At 47.4% G+C, this 24,002-nt stretch overlaps 3 protein-coding genes across 4 annotated transcripts in view; 2 read left to right on the plus strand and 1 right to left on the minus strand.

Annotated features, from left to right (window-relative positions):
* The window catches only part of LOC143152022 (kin of IRRE-like protein 3), a 124,359-nt gene extending 107,891 nt beyond the window's left edge, over positions 1-16,468 (plus strand). The window contains exons 6-13 of the mRNA XM_076321660.1: positions 5,578-5,847; positions 6,448-6,556; positions 7,270-7,456; positions 8,493-8,631; positions 9,222-9,409; positions 9,687-9,820; positions 10,488-10,722; positions 16,222-16,468. Coding sequence (XP_076177775.1) covers positions 5,578-5,847; positions 6,448-6,556; positions 7,270-7,456; positions 8,493-8,631; positions 9,222-9,409; positions 9,687-9,820; positions 10,488-10,722; positions 16,222-16,329 — 1,370 coding nt within the window. The 3' untranslated portion in view covers positions 16,330-16,468. The remainder of the gene's footprint in view (positions 1-5,577; positions 5,848-6,447; positions 6,557-7,269; positions 7,457-8,492; positions 8,632-9,221; positions 9,410-9,686; positions 9,821-10,487; positions 10,723-16,221) is intronic.
* A 1,483-nt stretch (positions 16,469-17,951) lies between these two features.
* On the plus strand, positions 17,952-19,657 carry Eif6 (eukaryotic translation initiation factor 6). The gene is made up of 6 exons (XM_076322139.1): positions 17,952-18,201; positions 18,375-18,460; positions 18,551-18,726; positions 18,796-18,972; positions 19,076-19,257; positions 19,334-19,657. Exons 1-6 carry the CDS (start codon positions 18,095-18,097, stop codon positions 19,341-19,343), a joined length of 738 nt encoding a protein of 245 aa, XP_076178254.1. The 5' UTR covers positions 17,952-18,094; the 3' UTR covers positions 19,344-19,657.
* A 152-nt stretch (positions 19,658-19,809) lies between these two features.
* Positions 19,810-23,748, minus strand: LOC143152243 (uncharacterized). 2 transcript variants are annotated; one of them, XM_076322138.1, is made up of 11 exons: positions 23,564-23,748; positions 23,373-23,486; positions 22,322-23,178; positions 21,996-22,247; positions 21,661-21,934; positions 21,305-21,582; positions 21,069-21,212; positions 20,753-20,996; positions 20,537-20,679; positions 20,339-20,474; positions 19,810-20,263 (listed from the first exon to the last, which is right to left on the minus strand). In XM_076322138.1, exons 3-11 carry the CDS (start codon positions 23,171-23,173, stop codon positions 20,082-20,084), a joined length of 2,505 nt encoding a protein of 834 aa, XP_076178253.1. In that variant the 5' UTR covers positions 23,174-23,178; positions 23,373-23,486; positions 23,564-23,748; the 3' UTR covers positions 19,810-20,081. The 2 variants fall into 2 exon arrangements, with proteins under 2 accessions (XP_076178253.1, XP_076178252.1); XM_076322137.1 differs by having other exon boundaries at positions 23,373-23,748.
* Between the last annotated feature and the right edge of the window lie 254 nt (positions 23,749-24,002).

Below are 24,002 nucleotides of genomic sequence, written 5' to 3' on the forward strand. Positions count from 1 at the left end.
CACCGGAGGATTCTACACTTTGAAAACGCGCGCGACTATTGACCCGAGCAAATTGACCGTCGTCTCTTTGTCGATGAATCGCGGTCGATAGGTCGATAGCCGCGATGCGGAAAAGCACACGGAAGGACGCGCAAAGCAACGGTAATAGGTCGAGCGGCCGCGATTCGGAAAGAACGAACCGTCGACCGAGCACGGCTTTCGGAAGTTTCCTACGAACCGTTGGTCATGGTCGGTCCGGTCGTCGACTCGTGCCTTTCGAGAACAAGAATACGATCCTCTCGGAGTCCGAGACTCCGAGCCGACGGTATCATTCGCGATCGCGTCGCGACGTCCGCGTTAACCTTCGTCGAATTGAGAATTTCGCTCGAAGGGAGACACTCGTAACGAAGTTCCACGAAAAGTTACATCTTGCCGGGAGTCGGGGTTGAACGAGGACCGTGGAAAGACGAGGCGGTGGAATTTACGCGCGATGGACGACGCGGGCTTCGAACTCGCGCAGCTGACGCGAGAGCACGACGACGGATATTCGTTGAACCGTGTTCCCGGGCAGTCGTTCTTTGGATAAACTTCAAACGCCTGTGTTTTTACAGGCGGCGGTGACGGTGGATCGAACAAAAAGGGGATAGGGGGAGGGAAAAAACGAAGGAGAAAAATAGTGGAAGAAAGAAGTACACGTTTCGAGGGCGTAGTAACGACGAACATTTTGCGTCTTTTGTGTCGCGCTGGAGGAATTTCTGTTTCAACGTTTCCGGGGGAAATTTTTTCCACTCCATGTGCTCGACCGCGCGCCCACGCCCGCTCCCGCGCGCCCACGCCCCCCGCGTCTTCTTTAATTAAGCTATCGCGCGCGAATTCGTTAATTAACTTTTATCCGTAATGCCGTAGAAAAACACGCAGCGTGTGCGCGCGTTTCGCGAGACACAAAAAGCACAAAGGAACCTCTGACACATCGACAAACGTTTAAATGTGCCAATGGGGCCTCAGCTTGGGTACACACGTTCGGCGAGGAATTGCCGGAAACGCGAATCATCGGGATCTGATCTAATATAGCGTTTGTTAAGATTGTTCGGTCGTGGTTCAAACATGTTCGAGCGTTTTTCGTCGATCGGCACGGTGTCTCGGGCTCGCGTCCGCGCCGCGCCGCGTCGCGTATCGCCCTCGAGGAATTCCGCATCGTCGAGGGTAGTTTTCCCCCGGCTCTTTGGAAAATTTATCGAGTCCCGTTCGTCGTACGGTGCGATAATGAATTTGTTTCGATCAACGTTGCGCTCGTTTGCCTGTAATTTACTGGCACCGATGCTGATCGAATATTCATGAAGCATTGTCCGAAAACGAACGCCGGGCTGCGGAATTTATCGAAAAGTCCAAGAGAGAGACTGACGCGATTTATGCACCGGGCACGTAGTTTTCGAATGTACGGCTGACGGGAGAGAGGGAGATCGGGGGCGTGTTTCGTTCCCTCCTCCCCCGTCCAGTTCTTCGGTAAACTTCAAAACGGCCGCGCGGGTAATAACGTTGTAGCCCGGGAGTCCGCGCGGAAACGGGCAGCCTGAATACAAAATTTTTTTCCGCGATCGATAGGTATGTTCCGGCCGCGTCGCCGTTCCGTTCCGACCGGGTCGCGCGCGTCGATAATCAAATTCGCGCGGAATCACGACGAAACGCGACCAAACACGCCGTGCCGTACCGTACCGTACCGTACCGTACCGTACCGTTCCGTTCCGTTCCGTTCCGTTCCGTTCCGCCTCGGTTGTATCAATTTAATATCCTACGAGCAATTGATCCAGCTGGTATCGAGGCGACGGTTATTATCAACGATCGTTTCGGATCGAGGAGTTTTCGCGAGTCGAAAGCAGCTCGTCGGAGACACTCGGGACGAGAAGCCAGCTCACGTCGGACGGTGTGTTTCGAAACGGTGTAGCTCTCCGCGTCCGGTCGCGCGACGATCCGTCGTTCGGGTAAGTGGTAAAACGGAAGCGACAGTGACGAGAGCCCGCGGTTTCGAAGATGCCAATCACACGGGTAACGCCCGGGCTCGGCGACGTGTGCAAAACGTGGGGAATGGAGTTCGGGAAACAAGTAAAACGGAAACAAAAGCGAAATACCTCCGCCGTTCGGAACAGCTGCGGAGCCTCTCCCGCGGAGAAACACGCTGTGCAACCGCACAAATAGGGCCGTCCAGTCCGGCGCACACACCGACGCCCGCGCCTGCTTCGTATAAAACGCCGACAGGTACGGTAAAAAGGGTAATAGAGGGGAAAGGAGAAACAGAGAGAGCCCGAGAGAACGGGACGAGCGCCGGTAAAACCGAAAGAGAGGGTGAGAGAGAATGTAGCTGAAATTGTGAATGGGTCAGCGAGTGTTCGTTCGCGCGTATTTCGAAATCATTGTTACGTGAAATGAACAGCTGCGCAAGCTACCTGCACTGCCCATAGAAACGACGATTCGATTCCCCCCACCCCCTCCCGAGCATCCAACGCCCCCGTACCCCATCGTGCCAACGACTTTTTCATCTTTCGACCACGGTACGCGTTAGATCTCCGAACGGCGAAATTCCCGCCGAACACTCGATGAAATTAATCCCTCGGCCGACGGTACCACCGATGAACGATACGCTTTCGTCGAAACGTCCCCTTTCGGGCACGATCGAGGAAATCGTCTCGAACGATGCGTCGTAAATTCGTTCGTGCCCCCGGATACGAATTGTTCGAAATAATTAGACGCCGTTCTTACGATTACGATCGCATCGGTTCGTACTCGAATCGCGCGTATAGAATTACCTCGATTTACCGTCGTGAAATTTCGCCTCGGATCTACTCGACGAGAGCTCGATTCTACTCGAAAGCTCCCGCTTTCGTTTCGCCAAGTACTCGCGGTGGGGTTCGAACCGCGAGCTACTCGATCCCGTCGACGATTCGCGGCCTCTCTCTTATAAATTAACGTAACGCGAGCTCGTAAAAACCGAGCGTAACGCGATACCGCTCGTATCGGGGGATTATCGTTTCGTTGTAAATCCGCGAACGACGGGACGCGACACGAAACGCGAGTTCGAAGACGGTTATTACGGTAAGGTACGTGGTTTCGTACGTAACTAATGATACTTTTCGAGTTTCCGCTGACGGAGTATCGATCGCGGCGAACCGAACGTAACCGAGCCACGGATCTCGAACCGATTGGTGCGCGTACCGGATTCCCGCAAACGTCGAGAATATCGTTTCGTCTTCCACCGGGAAGAAGACATTACGGACGATGGCTACGATTGTTATTTTTCCACGTTCCCCTTCTTCGTACGATCCATCGATCGATCCACCAAGAAGCGCGTTGCACCCGGGGCGAAAAAAACCGGGGCTATCCCCGGGCGGAGTCTTTGATCGGGTAAAGCGGACACTCGTTGATCCAACGACAAAAGAAATAATTAATCGTGGAACCGAGTTACCCGGTTCTCTCGTTTCCAGGGAGTTTGCGCCGATGGAAAGACGGGAACGATGAGCTCCCAGAACCGACAGTTCCTCCCGATGCAACCGGTTTCTCTTTGAGAGTTGCGTAATCGCGTTTCCAAGTCCTGAATAGGAACTTGTTATTTTTTGGCTTCCCTCCAGGGAAATAGGTCGCGGCTGAAACTATTAATTAATACAATTTGGATCTGTGCTCCAACATTAATTAACCATCATTTGTGACGTTTCTCGGTGGCCGGGCCCGCAGTTTCCATTGGTTTAAATCAACGGGAAAATCCCGGAGGGTGAGAGGGGGAGTAATTGTGTATTAATGCGGTAAATTGTTTTCCACGGTCGAGCGTTTCGAATCGAAAGCTTTGTCGGGACGGAAATGGGAACTGAAAACGGTGGACTGCCGTTTCGCGACTTCTCGCGAAATCATCGAGAGAACCTACGGGCATTTGGTCGACGATGTGACGCGGGAGTTGCGCGCGTTGCTCGGGGGAGGGGGGTACGGGGAAGAAAAAAAAAAAATTTGCGCGATTCGTTGCCGTAACGCCCCGGTCGATAAATTTATCGTATTAGAACATCGTCGAAAAGGGGGTGAGTCTCGTAGAAAGTATAATAGCCGTTACGAATGTATATTCACGGAACGACATTAATCAAACTGGGCGCTTCCGGGTTGTCGCGCTACGTTTGTCGGACACGCTCCGAAAAATCGAACGATTCGGGCTAAATCCATCGTACGCCCCGCCCCCGCCCCCGGTGAACGCCCTCCCCCCCACCCCGCTAGCCGATGATGTACGTATATTGTTCCAGGAAAACGTTACGGACCGCGTCTCGCGATCTTTCGACGTGGAAGGCCAATTAACTCGTTTTACCCCGGAGCGGACGGTTAATCGATCGATTTGAATTCGTCGATTAATCGCTCGTAGGTAGGGAAAAAGGAACCGGGTCGTTGGTGGATTTTTCCAGCCCCGGTCGTCGGACCGCGCATCGATTGCTCCGGGGGTACCGGAATCGGCCGGTGCGAGTTCCGGTGCGACTCTCCGCTACTCTCCCGCTGGGAAAACGCTCGCGGGATTAACCGCGACGCAGGTGTAATTGAATTTTTTCCCGTGCCGCGGCCAACTAATTATTTCCGCGAAGAAATAACGAAATACCCGCCAAGTCCTATCGTGCTCCGATTCGTTATTTCGAGACGTGGATGGAAACGCGCGTGCGCCTCGCGTTCCATTGTTTTCCATTCCATCGTCATCGGGTGCTCCTGATCGTTGTGCGCGCGCGTGTTTTTTTTTTTTTCATTTTTCTTTCTTTTTCGCCTTTTCGTGCTCCGGTACCGAAAGGTCGTCTTTGTCCCCGATCGAACCCGGGGAACCTCTCGCGCGATCGATCGAATCGCGAACGTCGACGAACCGTCGTCGATCGACGAGACTTCGCCAACGACACGATCCCGGGTCCGCTTTTAATTACGCGCTCATTAACGAAGGATTTAATCTGAAAACTTGCTAGCCGTGGCTGCGTTTACTCTCCCGCGGGCGAGTGTTTATTTTTCGCAGTGTTCCGCGTCCGCGGCGGACTCGCCACGGTATGATTAAAGCCCCGTGATAGCAATTCTCGTTCGCGATTCCGATTAAATCTCCTTGCTCGTTTGTCGAAGGACCGTTCTCCGACCCTTCCCACGGATCCCCGCCCCTCACCGCGGAGAGAGAACTTTTTTAAGAAGAAAATTAATTTCTCCGCTCTGGCCCGCCGAGGGTGTCCACCGGCGATCGCCGGGAGTATAATTAAAATCTCGCTTATTCCGCGATCGATCGCTCGAAAATGGAAACGCGGCGAAGAATATTACGTTCGAGGGGGGGACCGAAACCCTGCGTCGCGGAAACGATTGCAATTTCGGTCAAGTACCGAGGATTTTCTCCGGGAAGTTTCGCACGCGTCGTCGTCTACGTTGCGCGAGCGTTTTCACGACCTCGGTGGTAAAATTCCGGATCGTGTCGCTCGTTGTTTCCGCTCGCGTTCGTAACCCGCACGCAACCAACGAACACGAACGATAAAATTTGTTCGGAAATTTCCGGTCACTTTCGCGCGCTTTAAATCGTTACACCGATTCCGTTTTCCAATCCACGATGGATTCTTTCAGACGCGCCCGAAACGAGACTGATCGGAGTACCGACCGGGCAACTGGAAGAGGGTCGAGATCAACTGGAGATACGGTGTCTGGCGGACGCGAATCCACCGGCTTCGATACTCTGGAGGAGAACGAAGAGCCCGGGTGTGACCGAGGTGGCCAGCATAGGAGAAACCCTTCTGTTCTCGCCGATCTACAGGAATCACGCGGCGGTCTATATATGCGAGGCGGCCAACACCGAGGGTGAAAGCAGCCCCGTGTCCGTTCAAGTGTCGGTTAACTGTAAGTGTTTCCTGCCTGGCCTCGTTCGACCACCACCCGCTCGAACGGGGCAAACGTCCTGAAAATATCCGCGATCGACCCTTTAACGGGGCGAGACGCGAACGGTCTATTAAGCGAACGACACCCGATCGCTCCGCGGTTCGAGAGGAGACGCGCTCGTGGTAAAAATAGTCGGATTGAAAAAAAAACGATCGTATTTTTATACCGTTCCGATGCACCCGGTGCGGCGATTAACCCTATTGCGGTCGACGAACACCGTGACATAAGGAGTTTCCGCTCTGGGTCAGCGGACACACCGTACGAGCGTTACCTTTGTCGGATACGGACCCGAGGTATCGCGTCTGGGGTTTTATATTTATTGTTCACGGGTTGAGGAACTCCTTGCGTCGTCGGGTGTGCTCGTCGAACACGGTCCCGGGATCGCGTAACCGGGGCAAGCGATCAAAATCGGGGGAGTCGATTAAACGTAGAGAAAAGAGGCGATCGTTGTTGTCGCGAGATTAATCGGGGGGCCTGTGAAACGGTCTTTCGACGCGTTGGTAACCGAGGACGTGTTCGCGAGCTCGATCAATAGCGGAGGATCGTCTCGTTTCCGTGCAGATCCGCCGACGATCAGGACGGTCGGACCCGATCGGCTGACTACGGCGCTGCTCTATTCCGGGGCTTCGTTCGAGTGCAACGCTGACGCGATGCCACCGGCAGAATACAGGTGACCCAACTGCAAACTGTCCGTCACCCGAATTTCCGTGCATGTCGGCAAATTGCATCCAATCGATGTCCGTGATTTTTCTTAGTTACCACGGACTACAACGGATACGGAAGACAGCGCGAACGCGGTGCAACCTCTCGCGCGGGGTTTCTTCGTTTTATCGTGAAAGGAGAACTGTGATCGTTTCCGGTGTTTCCATCGTCTTTTCCTGTCCGAGAAGCGTCCGTGGTTAAAGACTTTGGTCGCTCGAGGTCGCAACTTCCGCTTTCACGCGTTCGGTGCGACCTCGAGCGGCCGAAAACTTTTGGTCGTCGACCTTGAATCTCGCAATCTTTCGTCGACTGCTCGTTGAGATCTTGCAATTGGAATGTACGTTGCTGCGAGCGACAAGGTCGACCGACACAGATCCAGAATAGACCCGTTTGAATGCACGAACACTCGCGAAAGTAGAAGACACGCACCTTTTCGAATCGAGCCGATCGTAGTCGAGTATTGGTTCGCGCGTGAATGCGAATCGAGTTGAAACCGATGCTCGCGCGGTGGTTGCTTCCTTGAGTTCTCTATGTCCCTCGATGTGTTTTCTGTATCTAGAACACGTACCGCTAAACTTTGTGTTTGCGACATTCCGAGCGCCATTGCACGTGGTAGCGAGTAGAGAGCGTACGGCAGGGTGTCGAATATGAAACGCGACGATAGCTTTTTCACCGAACCAGGTGGGCCCAAATCTTCACCGATGGTCGAATGCCATTGGAGTGCGGTACCGGGCAGCGATTGATCCTGACGAACGTGACGTACGAGCAACAGGGCCAATACATATGTCTCGCCTCGAACAAGATCAATGGAAACGCCAGGGAGGTTAAAAGCGACCCTGTGTCTCTGCAAGTGGTCGGTGCGCCCATGGTAAGGATTCATCTTGACCGGTAGACTCGATCGAACGGTATTCTCGTTCGCGCGAAGCACGCAAAAGCCGGGATTCCTGGAAAATTGACCCGAACGAACGATTTTCCGAGCGAATCGATCGAAACGGGTTAAAGTTTAATCGTTTCCCGCGCCACGACGTGCACCGCGAATCAAAAAGCCGATTCCGTTTTTACGCGGTCCGATTGTATCGTCGGTCGGTTGTTTTTATTACGAAATCAATGTAATCGCGGAACAGAGGGTCGCTATTGGTGAATAATTAATAAAATTATCGCTCGTTCGTGCGGTGTGTTCATCGATCTGTTGAACGCACACGCACACGTCCGCGCGCACACACGTTTGTTGGTGCACTGCGGCGTATTTAAATATGAAATGAAAAATTCATATTTAACCGGTCCACGTAAAGGGAGAGGAGAAGCAAAATACACAGCGGTATAAAACGTCATTTTCACGACACACTCGCGTCGGTTGATCGCAGCTACAGTGTTTTCATTCACTTCTGTATTCCGCGATCCATGATCCGAGCACCACTTGCGGTCGGTGGGTATTTCGGAGAGTCGTCGATGCGTAAAATTCGACTCGCCGGCGGAAATGTTAATTCGCGAACGTTTCGCTCGGGAAAAAGTTCTCGGACAACGAGTACGAGGACGGTCGTCTCTCGTGGTCGGAAATTTCCTAGCGACGAATTTATCGACGTGTCATCGAAGTCGAGCGTTACGGTTTTAACCCGGTACGGTACTCTCCGGGAAAGGAGTGCCGAGGAGAGAGCCTCGTGTCCGTGTTTGCTCGGACGGTCTCGTCTTTGTCGCGCGTTCCATTAGCCGGGGAGGACGTTGCCCGTGGTTTCGATACATCGTGTTCGTTGCATATTGGCCAACGCTGCCTTAAGTACAAAGTAAACGAACCGTGCCCGAAGCGATTGGAAACACGTGTAACCGTGAGCGACCAACCAAGACGAATCGCGGCGAGAAGATCGGGGAAAGACCGATTGAAGATGTTGCTCGAACGTGTGCCGTAGGTGGTAAAGCCGACCATCACCGAGAAGTTTGTCGTGGCAACGACCGAAGGGAGCCCAGCGAAATTAGAGATCCGACTCTGTTCCGACCCGAAGCCCCGGCTCGTGGCTTGGGAATGGGGCAGCACCAGACTCCACGCCGGTTAGACTGCTTCCTAGCTCTACCGCCAAAAGTATTCGAGTCTTTAGTTTGCCCTTTCAGTTTTTTTTACGTACGTCTCTTCTCACTAATTGGCACTCCTTATCACTGAAAAGTGGTGCGCTCGCGATTAATTAATTCGAGCATCCCTTTAGCCGCGAGCTCCCCATTAATTACCCGCCTTTTTCCCGCGTCGTCCTCGAGCCGAGCCGGCTCGAATCTCCGCGACGAGGACCTTCGATCCTTCGTAGAACCGCGGACCCCTCGACGGATCGACGAACGCGTTCGATCCTCGGACTCGAGCCAATCCGCGAACTTACTTTCTTCGTCGTGAACTTTCTCGATCTCGATTCTACCACCGACCTTCGCGAGCCACCTCTGTCGCGCACCAACCTGGAAGCGAGCAATTTTTACCTCGATTTCTCCTCCGTGGAAACCGACAGCGGGACGAAAATATTCAATCTTCCCCCTTTCATTTTTCCGTTTCTTCGCCGCCCTCGAATTCAAATCTTGGACGATCCTTTTTTTGCGAACGCGTCGTTCCGTCCGATCGCGAACGAACACTGTTTGACGAGCGACCGTAACGTTCGCAGGTGAGGTGTTGGAGTCGAGGTATCGAGCATTGGATCTGGAACCGTTGGCGGTGGAGGATTGTTACGTGGCTGTTTTGGAATTGATCAGCACGGTCAAGGAGGATCAGAGATTGTACCACGTGATCGTGGAGAACGACCGCGGCAGCGATCGTCGCGCGTTGATGTTGAGAGTCGACGAACCCGGCCAGGTAATTATAACGATAATTCTCGCGATACACGGGACACGGTGTGTTCTCGTTGCCGCGTTCACGTTGTTTCCGAGCGGATGCTGTCTCTCGCGCACGGTCGCCACTCTTGGCAAACACACAGTGGCCCAATTAAATAATCGGGAACGGACCCTGCCGGTATTTAATTAAAACGAGCCGAAGGCATAAATATTCCGTGCGCGTGTGCACCGGACCAAGTCCCTCGGCCCCGTTGCCGCGCGCGAGAAAGCTTTTTTTTGTCGACCCGTATTTGTTACAGATTCCACTCGTTATCGGCGCTGTCGCTGGGTTTACGGTGCTCTCGGTCCTGGTAATGGGATTCGTTTGTTTCCTACGTTCGGATAGATGCTGCGTGGCCAGAAACACGGTGCCCGCGCTGCAGCAAGTGCATTGGTAAGCGCGCGATATCGCCTCCCCTCGCTGATTTCCACGAATAAACGTCGATGCAATTTACATGTAAAACCGAGAGGACTCTTTTGAGATAGGGTGGGACACCACCCACCGGTGATCGCGCCCCGTCCACGGTCCACGGGGAACGCGAACGCGCTAATGAATTATTCCACGCGCTCTTTGTCTCTATTACGGTGGATTGCCGGTACCGTGATCGCTGCTAATTCGATGTTTTTTTCTCCGTTGCGTTCCGCGGGACGCGCCGTTCGTCGCTCCGGTTAATTTAATTCGAGAAATCGCGACGCTCGTTGGAAGAAGAACAAGCAGCGTACGACGTAGAAACTCTTGACGATACCGAGGAGGGGATCACGAACGATCGAGCTCCTGTTTTAATTCGCTCCCCGGCGAAACGTACGAAACGTCCGGCTCGATCTGAACGCGTTCGGTCGTCGCGCGAGTAACGATCCGCGGAAATATCAGCGGTGCGCGCAACTTGGATCGTTCGTATCTTTGAATCCATCTGTGCCCGTAGCTCGTTAACGAGCTCGATCGCTCGGTCGAGAGTCGGATATCGTAGTCAACTCGCGCGCGCAAAGATCCCAAACGGATTAGACGATAGAAACGGCGCGACGCAGTGGACGCTTCGAACGGACAGCTCGGTCTGTTTCAGCACGAAGGCCTCGAACACGATGATCGAGGATCCGCGTTTAGCCGTGGACACGATGGAACGCGCCAGCCAGCAGTACGTCTCGGAAAAACGACCCAATCACGTTCTAAAGCCCGTCCCGTCGCAACAGTATCAACAAGACTGTTATCAGCACGATCCCCAGCACCAGCAGCAACACTATCAGAGGCATCATCATCACCACCACGGGCCACCCCACGGACCACAGTACACGCTTCAGGTCAGATAAGTTGATAGAAAGAGAGAACACGATGCAGAAAAGAAAAGAAAAAAAAAAAGAAACTATTCTCGCAAAAAAGTAGAGAACGATGTCGCTGAGCGACGTCCTTCGGGATTATTTTATTCTCCCTCCCTCGTACCCAGCGATCTCCCGAAACAGTCGCGCGAACGCCCGTACGACTGCTTCGCGTTCAAGTTTCGCGAACACGGCCGCTGGATTTAGCTCGAACGCGGCCCCTTGCGTTTCGAACCTCCACGTTTTTTTTTCTTCTTTTTTTTTCATTTTTCTTTCCTCGTTCTCTCTGCCCTTCGTTACCGCCACGGGTTCCCGCGTAGCCCTTTCGCGCGCAAATCTTTTCACCGAAGCCTCGAAAAGGATTTTTTAACCATTTCCGAGCGGGCAGTCGATCGACGTGGCGCGGCGTCCGGTTAAAAATTCCCTCACGGTTCCATCTCGGTGGTATAATTTTATTTGGTCGCGCGCACGCGGGCAGAGGTCCTCTCCGCGTCGAGAGGAACTTTTTTCCCGACGGATGAGCCCAGGAAACGGCATTCGAAAGCAACCGCCGGGGCGAGACCCCCTTCGTTCGAAAAACGGGGGGAAAAAAAAAGCTGGTGCGCGCAGGAAGGGTCGAATTCGAGCCAGCGTGTTTCGTTTCGTTCGCGTCGATTCGGTTCCTCGTCGCGACGTGATCTCGTTCGATAGAAATTACGAAGCATGATCTGTCCCACTCGCACCCACCCCCTCGTAGGCGAGAATTTTGCGAGCCGTCCGATAGATTCGGATACGATTTAGCGTATTATCGTGCAACGTAGTCGGGGAGAGTTTCGCGTTCGAGAGTCTAGCATCGGTTGCACCCTTGGAAATGTTTACACGAGATCCGAGACTTCGACTCTCGTCGAAGTTGCGTCTGGCATGTACGAACCCCTTAGCTCTCCTCGGTCTAGCGGTTGGTTGGAATTTTTACCGATTGCATTTGTTCGCCCACACCCCCGCCACGACTCCAGAATCTTGTTTGATACACGTTCTTAGTCAGTAGCGTGCTTGCCGACACCACCATCGTCCCCCCACGTCCAGTACGCTCTTTAGAGCGGTACGAATCGCACCCTCACGCACCCACCGATCTCGATCCCCGTTCGCCAAACTTTACAGTCTAATCGCGCGCGTCGAGTTCGTCGTCGATACCTTTTTCCATCCCCCTTGCGTTCCTATTTTTTTTCTCTCTTTTTTTTTTCTTCTTCTCCTTTTTTCTCTTCTCCCCCCACTCGACTCTCCGTTCACACTTATCGCGAAGTGTTCTCGCAACGAAAGCATCGCGCCAACTGGTATGCATTCAATGCGCGTTCGAGAGAGCCGCTGCGAGTGCACGTGCTCGACTTGAACGCGGAGATAATCCCGCTGAATAAGAGCAGTCCGTATTGAGCCGCGATGATTTAATTCCACCCGCTTTCAACTACCCCCCACGGATCGGTCGAGTCGCGCTTTTACGTTAAATCCTTTTTCGAGCGACGCATCCACCCCTATTGTTCGAAAGTTGAAAGATCGTCGCGCGTACGCGCAACCGTGCGCCGCGGGGTGGGGGAAATAAAAAAAAAAAGAAAAGGACGAGAATGTAAACAATCTCGAGGGAAAGGATTGTCGTCGTCGTCGATGACGCAGGAAACGCGCGACGACGTTCCGGTTTTGCGGCGACCGTTCGCGCACGACTCGTCGTATTGCGAACGCGTGCATGCGTGCGTGGCTGCGTGTATGTGTATGCGTGCACACGTACGTTGAAAAATGCGTTCCGCGTTATCGTAATAACCGCGCAATAACGTCACGGCGACAATATTGACCATCTCCTCCCAATCCCTTCCACCGTCCGCCCTCTCCCCTCGATCGAGATAGTCATTTGAATGATTTATGCGGTCGGTAGGGTGCATTACGCATGCATTTGGTTGCATCTACCCCCCACCGGTGTCCCTTTCCCAATTACCCGCAATCTCCTTGTAGGTAATTTAATTTAGGTACGTGTACGTAAGTAGCGGATACAGCCGCTTCTCCCATAACGCGATTACGATCTTCCGGAGCAGCCGAACCGTACACCGTTCCGCATTAATTAACGACAAACGATCGAACGTATTAGACGGCGTATGCTTTCTCTACTGGGTGTCGCTTCGGAACACGGGTCACGAGCGTTGGCTATCAAACGATTTTCGCGCGGAGCGAATTGTCCGTTCGATGATCGGATTCGTCCACTCGACTCTGAACGTCTTACGGGAGAGAAAAAAGAACGATCGTTCGCGCGACGAATATACAGAATTGAATCGGTTTTGCCCGACACTCGAAGATGTTTTAATTTCGACGAAGATCGTCTCGCGTTCGCGAAAAGGGAGAGACAGCTGCTGTATCGACGAGCAAGCAAGCAAGCAAGCGATTGCGTCACGAGTTTCGTTTGGACAACCTGCATTGCATCTTCGTTGCAGCTTTCGGTTCCGCTCTCGCATCCAAAACAGGACCGTTTCCGCTGTACACCCGCGCGTCCTCCGCGGGCTTTCCGAAACTAAAGACTGACTCGCATTAAGTATATTTCCTTTCTCGTGTACGCCCCGCCGTTGAAAAATCTGGAGCACCGTTCCGTCTTCCGAGTAACCTTCTTTCTCGCACGCGTCGGGAAACGTTTCGTTGGAAACGTCGCGACGAAAATCGTGACGTTGGTTTTGAATCTCGATGGTACATCACTGGCGAGTTCTCCGTGATCCGCTCGGCGGGTTTCTCCGAAGGAACGAGGGCTCGTAGACACGTGTACCGAGCAGTTGCTCTCGATCGTCGTACCGAACGAGCGGATAATCGATCGTAGACTGTCGGTAGGGTGAAAAACGAAACTCGATACTCGTAATTTCTCGCGAACGTTCCCTGTTTTTCCGAAGGATACGCGCAACGGTGCGCAATGTTTGCGTATCGTGTTCAAATAACGTCCCTTCGATACACGTGGGAATGAAATTTTCGACCGGTACGGGGTGCTGCGCGTGTTTCCAAAAAAAGAGAAAAAAAGAGTTTCAACTTCGATCACGGTGAGGCTCGAACGGTGCTCCGAAGGTTCGTGCGGTAGCGTACGTCGTCGACTGACCGTCGTTAAACCGATCGTGTATCGAGGTACCGAAGAAGCTTTCAAAGTTTATATACACGAATATATATATATAGATATATACACGGTTGTGAGGACAGTTACTACAAACGAATCGTTGCGAAGTGAATCCTCGTCGCAACGACACAATCGGACGGGCGCGTGACCACCGTTATAATTAGCGAACACGGAGGACCGTGTAATCGTCTATTCGATTACCGATTTACCGGTGTATCAATAATCGAAACACCGGCGGATTGCGAGAGTAACACCCGTTGGAGTATGTCCAGTTTACGTGAACGTTAATTAATCGAAATCGACGCCGTCGATTATTTAAGACGCCCGAACGGTTCGAGCCGGGGAAACGGTTCAAGTTCGCCCGGTTGTTGTACATACACGCGCGTCCGTTCACCCGAACCCCGATCACCCGGTAAAGCATACAACGTGCATCTATTTACTTAAATCGATACAACGAGAGAGGCATAACGTGAACGCTCGTTAGCGGACCGTAAACGATTTAATCGTTCCAAGGGAAATTTCCGTTGGTTGCGTTTAAACGGCGACGATCGTTGCGAAATTCGTTTTCGCGGACGTTACGATTCGCGCGGTTGCATGCCGAAATTACATACGTTTTGCGCGCCCTGTAAATTACGTCGTTCGTCGAGATATACGTGTTTAGCCTTCTCTCTCCGTCTGTCCCTCTCTCTCTTCTCTCTCTCTCTCTCTCTCTCTCTCTCTCTCTCTCTCTCTCTCTCTCTCTCTCTCTCTCTCTCTCTCTCTCTCTCTCTCTCTCTCTCTCTCTCTCTGTCTCTGTCTCTGTCTGTCTCTCTTTCTCTCTCTGTGTCTCTATCTATCCATCTGTCGATCTATCCGTCTCCGTCTGTCTCTTTCTCGTCACTTTTGCACTCAATTCGACCGCGACACAGCATTGTTACCGCTAGCTGGATTATTGTAACGATTAATTAGTCGCTCGTCGTATCTCGAGTAGACCGGCGTCATCTCGACGTCGGTAACGCTCCGGCACGCCTGTAATCGAGTGATCAACGCGAGACGACGCTGTACGATGTATGGAAACAGTTCGAGAACGAACTTCGAGCGCTCTTCCGTGTATGATGTTGTCATTAAAAGATGATCATACAGATGCGTGTGCGTTCCCGTTTGTTATCAGACCCTCGTTAACAATTCCTCTGTGCACCTCGTGGAAGTGTCGCGAGCATGTCGCGGGCCGAGTTACACACGAGTTGTACGCCCGGCGTGTTTCCGAGCAGAGGTTCACCGACCCTTCGTCAACGTGTACGAATCCCATCGACGCTACGCGAACCGTGTGGATAATCTCAACGGTTAGAGTCGAACTTTTTCGACGATCTATCGAGAACCACTGCTCGCGAGACTCGCGCGGTGTAAAAGTTCACGTAAGTCGCGCATCGTCCGCTTTCGTTCCCCAGCCTCCCGTTTTCGCTCAGCTTTCTGGAACCATCCAGGACCGTTTTATGGCACGCGAAACGACGATTACCACGAAACGAACGTAGCGAACGAGACGCGAAAGAAATTCGACACCGGGACGATTATTCGCACCGCGAACGTCGTTCAATCGTTAACAGAGATCGAACCGAAGCCGGCTTAAATGTTTATTTACGCTGTTTACCTCTGCGTTATTTTCGATATCGACAATATTAACTTGCTACGCTCGTGTTTACTCCTGTATTTGTAAATACCCAACAGGATATTGCGCTTGGAAAATTTTAATCGAAGTTACACAAATTGGTCGTCTCCGATTTCGATCCGTTCCCTTCGGGACCAAAAAAAAAAAAGGAGAAACAATCTCGTTGGAAACCTTGTTCGCGATTGTGACGAGATTTTTGGTAATTTTACGAGCAAAAAAAAAAATGAAAAAAGAAGAACGGTGCATCGCGTAAACAAGTGCAGCGATTTGCGCGTCATCGCGAAGCGGACGCTTACGCATCGAAGCACCGTCGAATAACGTCGTTAGGGGACAACGATTCGATTAGTCCCGGGGGTAAAACGGTCCTGTTCGCTCGTTCACTTTACGTATGAAACTGCACAAGCCGCACCTGTGTAACCTATAGTCGAATCAAACTCAATTAGCTGCACGGGACCACTTACCGGACTTTTGGTCTTGTCTGCCTTTCTCTTTCCCCCTCTCACCGTCTTCGAGACGGAGCGGAGAGGGTAACCACCGAAGCGGTGGGGACGAGTTCCTCGGTGGCCTTGAACGGCCACTTGACTTTGTTCCGACTTGGTTACGCATTCCTGACTTGCCACGCAATGACCCGTAGTGTTTGTAGAGATGTTTTACCGCCGGGTGCCTTCCCCGCGCAACAAATCGATTCTTCCGTGACCCTCTTAAGATCCTTGAGATGAAAATTGTGCAGGGGGAGCAGCTGTTTCTCAAACCAGATCGTTTAGCGACACTGAAGCCCCACTGCAAGATCGAGAAGCCGCCACAGTACACGACGTTCAAGCCGAGCTCGAACAACTGAAGATTTTACTGTTTCTATTTTATATTGATGTACACACGCACACTCGCACACGCCGTAGGGGAGAAAAGGAGGTGGACGAACGAGGGATGGGAGAAGGAGAATCGATTAGGAGCCGAGAGACTGAACCAGTGGCACACAATCAAAAACAAGGGGATCGAGAAACACGTAATTCGCTCTCCTTCTTCTTCGTTCGATAAAAGATTCGGGTCGAAGCGAGAGATCGTTTCAACGTCGCTGGATTTATTCAACGCTCGAGACGACGAATCTACGGTGAATTCGTCCGTTTTGTATTTTTTTCTTTTCTTTTCTTTTTCTATTTTCGTTTTGTTCCTTCCCCTCCCTTTTCTTTCCCACTTTTTCTTCGTCGCGCGACCGATCCGTTCTCGCGCACGGATCCGACGATGATTGTCGCTCGAACGCACAAGAACAGTGAAGACCACCGCGGCTCGATCGATCGTTCGTCGTCGATGATCCAAGAAACGGAGAAACGCGAACGAGCGACACCCCCAACCCCCAACCCCCAACCCCCAACCCCCCCCGAACCTACGTCCCAATGTTAATCGAATAGATTCCATAGCGAAGATCATTTTCTCGCAAATAATACTGCCAGTATGTTCCGATTAAAATGATGATCTGTACGACGTCAGAACCAATCAAAATGAGAACTATACGAATCGTATTTATAACGCTTTACGATAATGTTGTTAATAAAGCGGTGATTTTCAGCAGCTACTGGGGTTTTATTGATATTATACGAAACGGTGAACAGTCCGAGCACGGGTAACGACGCAAACTTCGACTTCGTCCGAGTGCGTTCGTTTCTTCGGCGTAATTGTTACCGATATCGTTCAAAGACTTTCAATAAAGGAATTGCGCAAAAATTGTTCGTCGTAGTTGATTGCAAGTTCTAGTCTACGAGATTCGGTATGGCGTTATTACCTGCGTCGTAGAGGAAACGTGAGTCGGTGAAAATTTGAAGAATTTAACTACCGAAGCGTGCCGTTTAAACCTCGGGCGGTGTACCGCGCGACTATTAAATTTCTAGATCAAGTAACGCTATAGCCATCTAGCGGCAGCATCTACGATTATAGAGGCCCCTGAATGTATCCAATCCGCTGTGCTTATTTGTCGCGCGTACCGTCGGACGATTTCTTTATCCGTTTCAAGTACTTTGTATCCTTTTTTTTTTGTAAATAAACAACATTAAAGATTTATAAACCAATACGTGTTGTTATTGCGGTAAATCCGTAAATTATATACGGATCGAACGATCGATGCGTATTGTTTCCAAGAGCCCACCTAGTTCGTGCACGCTACCGCTAGATGCTATAGCATCGCTTGGACCATGAACCGAACGAATCTCGAGACGTCGAAAAACGTAGGATCGACGAACATTGTTGGGTAAAGAATATCGTTACGAATCGGTGTAATAAGCAAAATCACGCCAACGGGAACAATTTCGGATTCGTTGGTTGTTGCATCGAATGGCATGTTAATCTCTGATAAATTATCAATTTCTCGAGTTAAACGTTCGTTCGGAAGAGGACGTTTTGCACGGATCTAAGAAACCAATCGTTTTGAATTGTCCCTTCTACAACTTTCGATACTTCGTGCGATAACCTCGTGTTTGCCAGTGACGAGTAATACGTACATTCGGTACATAGGTTATTTGTGTGTTTTATATATTGATAAGAGTTTGACGCGTCAATTTTCAAAATTCTTTTTCAACTTTTACACGCTAATGTAAATTGACATCTTCGTAATCATGGCGGTACGTGTACAGTTCGAGAATAACAATGAAATTGGAGTATTCTCCAAACTAACGAATGCTTATTGCCTCGTAGCAATAGGCGGTTCCGAAAATTTTTACAGGTAATAATAGATAAGAATGAGTATCGTGAAATCTTTAATCGTCTCGATGATAATCCACTCGATATTTCGTTTAATATTACAAACAGATTTCCAATCTTGTAACATGTAACGTACATTGACATCAAATTTAATACAAATACTTTGAATAAACAAGATATTGTTATTAATTGCAGTGTATTTGAGGCAGAATTAGCCGAAACCATTCCTGTAGTTCACGTATCAGTCGCAGGATGTCGTATCATAGGTCGATTATGTGTTGGTAAGAATAATAGAACAATTTTAATTTGTACAAATAATAATTTACTCGCGTTTGAATCAAAATTTTAAACGAAAAACTAAATTTAAACAGGAAACAAAAATGGACTGCTGGTCCCAAACACGACAACGGATACAGAATTACAGCATATACGAAATTCATTACCAGATAGCGTTAAAGTACAAAGAGTCGAAGAGAGACTCTCTGCCCTTGGTAATGTTATTGCGTGTAACGATTATGTGGCTTTAGTGCATCCTGATCTAGACAGAGCAAGTATTTTCTGCTACCGATAATCGCCAATGTACTTTAACGCGTTATTCAGACTTTTTGTTTCATAGGAAACGGAAGAAATTTTAGCCGATACTCTGAAGGTCGAAGTTTTTAGACAAACTGTTGCGAGTAACGTTTTAATAGGTTCGTATTCTGTACTATCGAATCAAGGTGGCTTGGTACATCCAAAGACGTCTATACAAGATCAGGATGAATTGTCGTCTTTACTACAAGTGCCACTTGCTGTAAGAAAATTTAATTGTATATACATACATATATATATAGCGACTGAAACGGTTAAGGAATAAACAATTTATATAATCGTCACGGTATCGAAATATCCTATAGGCAGGAACAGTAAATAGAGGGAGCGACGTTATAGCCGCAGGAATGGTTGTAAACGATTGGGCATGTTTTTGTGGTATGGATACAACTTCGACGGAACTTTCGGTTATCGAAAGCGTCTTTAAACTTAACGAAGCTACGCCATCTGCTATTACATCGACTATGCGCGCATCGCTTATAGAAAGGTAAAAGCGTCCCAAAAGCTAAAATACAAACGTTATATCGATCCTAACGTTAACCAATTTATTTTATTTGTTTCAGTATGTCCTAAGTGAAAATAACTTTTCCAAGTGAGCACAGAAAGTTTGATGGATGGTAGATTGTACATGTATGTACATAAATTCAATATTTGTGTCAATGCATTTGCACGTTACAATGCTGTGCTTTACACAATGTAACTGCAATGAACACGTTTTCTCAACAATTCCAATATAAAATAAATTAAAACTGTAATAAAATATTCTGTACTAAAGTTTGTATGAAATGGATCGTTAAGTTCTATTGAAAATCACTAAATCAATTTTTTACTGTGCGATGTAATTTAAAATGCTTCGAGAAAATAATACCTCTAATAATAAAACTCGACATATCTCGAAAATTAAATATAAAAAATAAATACTTACCTTTTATTACGTTTAAGAATAATCAAAGGAAATTTCCATATTGTGTGTAAAATAATCTTTTTACAAATTTAAATGTTACATTTGCTATTAAAAAAGAGAACATACAATTTCCTTTGTTCTGTTAAAACTTTTTTAATGTATGAATTTATAAATATAACTGCATATAAAACGGAAATATTTTATTGAAATATATTTTAATTGGTAATATTCTCTTTGAATATAAACATTTTTTTGTGTCAAAAATGTAAATCATTTCAATTCTGACTCTAACTGCCTTATATAGTAAATGAACTATTGTTAACAACATTGTGCGGACCAGCCTGCTAATTAAATTTATTACAAATAAAGAGGGGCAGCCTGGATTTTATTAATTTTGATTAACAAGACTAGAGTAATGGTAATTGTTCAGCATGTAACAATTCGGAAGCAGCAGCGGAATCTGCACACATAACTAATGTAATGCCTGCTTGGTAAGATGCAGGAATACGAATGTGAGTTGTACCAGTACTTGCATTACTAAGCTGTCGTCTCTGAGTCATTGCTTCGCGTACCATATTTACAACTTGCCCTAATAAAGAAGTCACATAAGAAGAATGTTATGCAACATATATCGATTACATGTTAATATAAAAAGTAAGCATACCGAGAACATTGAGCTTTCGCCACGTTTGATCCATAGTAGCGAGTGGTGTTAAATCCGTGTTAGCATTCCAATGAGCTAAAATATCCGCTCTGCGTATTAATAAAATACTAGGGCTTACAAGTTGATGCCAAACATACTAAAATTGAGTTGAATTAACATATTATTTAAAATAATTAATACCTAATGATTACAACCAACCTGTTCGGGTAAACATTCTAATGGATTGGATAAATATATTCCTGCTTGTCCTACACCAAATATCATTTGATGATGCCATGCATCCGGTATATCGCATCCTTCTCCACAATGTTGTAAATTTAATGTTGCAATGGGCGCGGCACCTAAACAAGGTAGGACAATGTATTTGTAAAAAAATCAATGTATTAAAATATCGATACTTTGTTAATCGCATACCTCTCGAGATCCAATAATGTAACCAGTGAGACAGGGAGACTTTCCTTTCCGGATAAAATGCGAAGAATTTTGTTATAACCGAACCGTTTGTACATAAAGCTATGCCGCGAGCCAAATCTTTATGAGTTGATCCAGCCATAGACCGACTCAGTAAATATCGTGGTAACGGTGTACCTGGCTCTCTTTGTCTGGTATTTACACCTTTAACTAATGTTTCCAATGAAAATGATACATTCAAAGCCAACTGTAAAAAAAAGAATCATAGTTTAACCAAACAATCTCAATATTTATTAAATTTTGCTGCCGATACACGTACCAAAGTATTTATTGCAGAAGTAGCACCGCATGCAGAGGTTCCAATTTGTGTTACTTGTTTCACTGTTGCTTCTTGTTCGCTCCATAACATAACTTTTTCAACTGGTAAAAGGCCATCTAACCGTTTGTTGCACAATTCATTTTCCTGTAAATATATATATATAATTTTTTATAAATTATTGTAGCTACCCGAAGCGCAGAATTTTATTTAAAGTTATAGTAATAAAGTATATTAACTAGATTCGAGTCACCACTCTGATTAAATGCAGCTTGCTTGTTGAGCATCAATTTCTTTGCCATCATGCGGTGGTAAAGTGTGGAACTGAGATTAACTTTTCTAGAATTTAAATTAGAGTTTTCTGAAACAGAAGCCGTCGAAGATTCGGCCCACAATTCTGAATCTGAATCTCTATTGTCTCCGGGTGAGATAAGATCTCCGCTTGTATTGTGATATCCATACGATTCTCGTAAAGGGCATCCTGTACTACGATAGAATCCAGCAGTTTCCCATTTTCCTACAAGTTAACAATAAAATATATTATTTTTAATAAACAATATTCTCTTACATATCCTACTCAAAAGTAATAATGTACCAGTTCCGCTACTAGTACTTGGCATCCACGACGAAGGATAACTTGGCTTTATACTTGGCTCTGGTATAGATTGGCTACTAGAACATTGCTGAAGTTCTGCGTGATTCACATTTTGCACGCTCTGTTTTGGAAGTTGCGACGTAGTTGTAATTCCTTGCCGAGATACAACTTTACCGCTACTTAAGTCATTTAATACTGGATCTGGATCTACATTATCTAATGCTATATTTTGTATATCTTCATTTATAGAGGCCAAGTCGCTATCTCCTGTATCCTTTATAATGAAAGATCACTGTAGAAAATTACATTACACTTTTATTACAATAAATCAATACCTGTTCACAAGAAGGCCCAGGATCAAAATCCATTTCCAAAAAGTCCATCTCTGGACTTGATCTACCGCTATGATGTTGTCCTTCTTCTTCGTGTTCTTCTGCTTGTCCCTGATGTACGTCTTCCTTTTGAGCTAAATGAATCGCATCATCATTTCCTTTGTATGTATAAATACAATAATCTTCTCCATCCGACATATCACCCTCATTTCCGGAACTTGAATCTCTCCTCTCGCTTTGTTCTCTTTGTATACTCTGAAGCACAAGAAAGCAAAGATTTCTCCTTAATATATTATACATTTGGAAGTGTATAAACTATACAAATTTACCTTTTGTAATCCACTTGGTCCTGCTACTTCTCTATTTCCATTAATATTAGGTCTTAAGAAACAGCATGTTCCTTGACTCGTGGAGCCAATACTACCTCCTATATTATTCAGTACGCATGTAGATCCATAGGACCTTGACGCCCAGGCACCATCCACTTCGGGACTAGAGTCTGAACTGCATGACACTTTTGATGGACATTTTTCAATTCCAGAAATGTAATCTACATTATTTTTCATATCGATATCCTCGTTTGGTCTAGGCACCAATAAGTTGGGTTGTATCATAGATGAAATTGTTGCTGAATTATTTAAATGTAAAATAGGACTTGATGTAGCGCCATTGTTATAAGAGACCGGCGTACAAGTATGATTTAAATGTGTGTTAGTTTGACTGGAAGATACATTTAAGTGCATCTGTGGCTTAGGCAAATTTAGAACACTTGTATTTATTATAGTCTTATGCTTCAATTGACTCATAACGGTTGCGTTTACAGTCTGAGGCTTGATATTATTGGTAGTTAAAAATATGGAAGATACGCTTGCATTCAATGTGTCTTCGTGATTCGTATCTTGGTCCATAGAGTTATGAAAACTGGACGTAGTGGCTTGCAAGGTTCTTGTACCATTAGCCAATGCAACCGAAGCTTTAGAAGATAAAAGGTTCTTGGCAGTATTCTCTCCCAACTTATTATTCAACTTCAGTTGATCTCCACATAATTTACTTTCAAGCTGTACAACTTTTAATAGTTTAGATGATTGCTCGATTGGTTGATTACCATTTTTTTTCAAGTTGCCATCTACTTTTGTTTCCACTTTATTTTGGGTGTTGCTTGTACTTTCTTGAGAATTCATATTAACTTTAAAAGAAAAGCAGTAATTTATCTTTTGAGGAGTGAATAAGATTTATATTATAAATATACTTTTTTCTCGATTTAGATTGTTATTGTGATCAGAAAATCTTAAAGAAGCAGCAAAAACACGTATTAAATGAATCAAATATGATGGCCTAACAGGACTGTGTATTCCAAAAATGTGTTGGTAAGTTTCTTACCTTTAAATTATTTTCCAACAATTCCACGATTACGCGAAGTTCAACATTAGTTTATATTTAAACAAGCTTAAGATACAAAAAACCGAACGTGTCAGTCTTTGATTGTTAGGTTTACTGAGAAATAAAGAATTCGTTATTCGTCTGCGAAAATGCTGTTGTGTCAAACGAAAAGAACGAAAGGCCTCACTAACATCTTCTCCCCGTATTAGTTCCGGAAGTCAGCTGATTGTTAGAAACAAGTTTAGTATAGAGAACACGGAGCTTCGTTACTTTTGCGTATTTTTTTCCGAACAAATATATTCAGTCATTCATTGCGACAGGAAGCAATGTTATATATCGCTTTTGTTAACACAAACACGAGCATTTTTAAAAGAAAATTCTGTCGATTTATCTTCACATGAACGAAAGATCGTCAAGTTCTCTCGATATTTACAAACTATTATCGCACAGGTTGCATACAGAATGCGTTTATGATTTGCCTGAAAGGAAGTGCTATCTAGAAAGTCAATTTTAAATCGGAAAACATCGTAATACAGAACGCAAACGAACAGAGCTCACAGCTCGAGGAAAATATCAACCAATCGTGCAGAGTCGTGAACACCAAGAAGCATTCATTCGTGCCGTTTGAGG

This window comes from Ptiloglossa arizonensis, chromosome 10, assembly GCF_051014685.1.
Source record: "Ptiloglossa arizonensis isolate GNS036 chromosome 10, iyPtiAriz1_principal, whole genome shotgun sequence".
Taxonomy (NCBI): Eukaryota; Metazoa; Arthropoda; class Insecta; order Hymenoptera; family Colletidae; genus Ptiloglossa; species Ptiloglossa arizonensis.

Coding starts and splice junctions, on each gene's coding strand:
- Eif6 (XM_076322139.1), top strand. CDS start 18,095: ATGGCGGTACGTGTACAGTTCGAGAATAACAATGAAATTGGAGTATTC. Junction 18,727..18,795: donor TGCATCCTGATCTAGACAGA/GCAAGTATTTTC, acceptor TTTGTTTCATAG/GAAACGGAAGAAATTTTAGC. Junction 18,973..19,075: donor TACTACAAGTGCCACTTGCT/GTAAGAAAATTT, acceptor AATATCCTATAG/GCAGGAACAGTAAATAGAGG.
- LOC143152243 (XM_076322138.1), bottom strand. CDS start 23,173: ATGAATTCTCAAGAAAGTACAAGCAACACCCAAAATAAAGTGGAAACA. Junction 22,248..22,321: donor GACCAAGTGGATTACAAAAG/GTAAATTTGTAT, acceptor CTTGTGCTTCAG/AGTATACAAAGAGAACAAAG. Junction 20,264..20,338: donor GCGAAAGCTCAATGTTCTCG/GTATGCTTACTT, acceptor CTTCTTTATTAG/GGCAAGTTGTAAATATGGTA.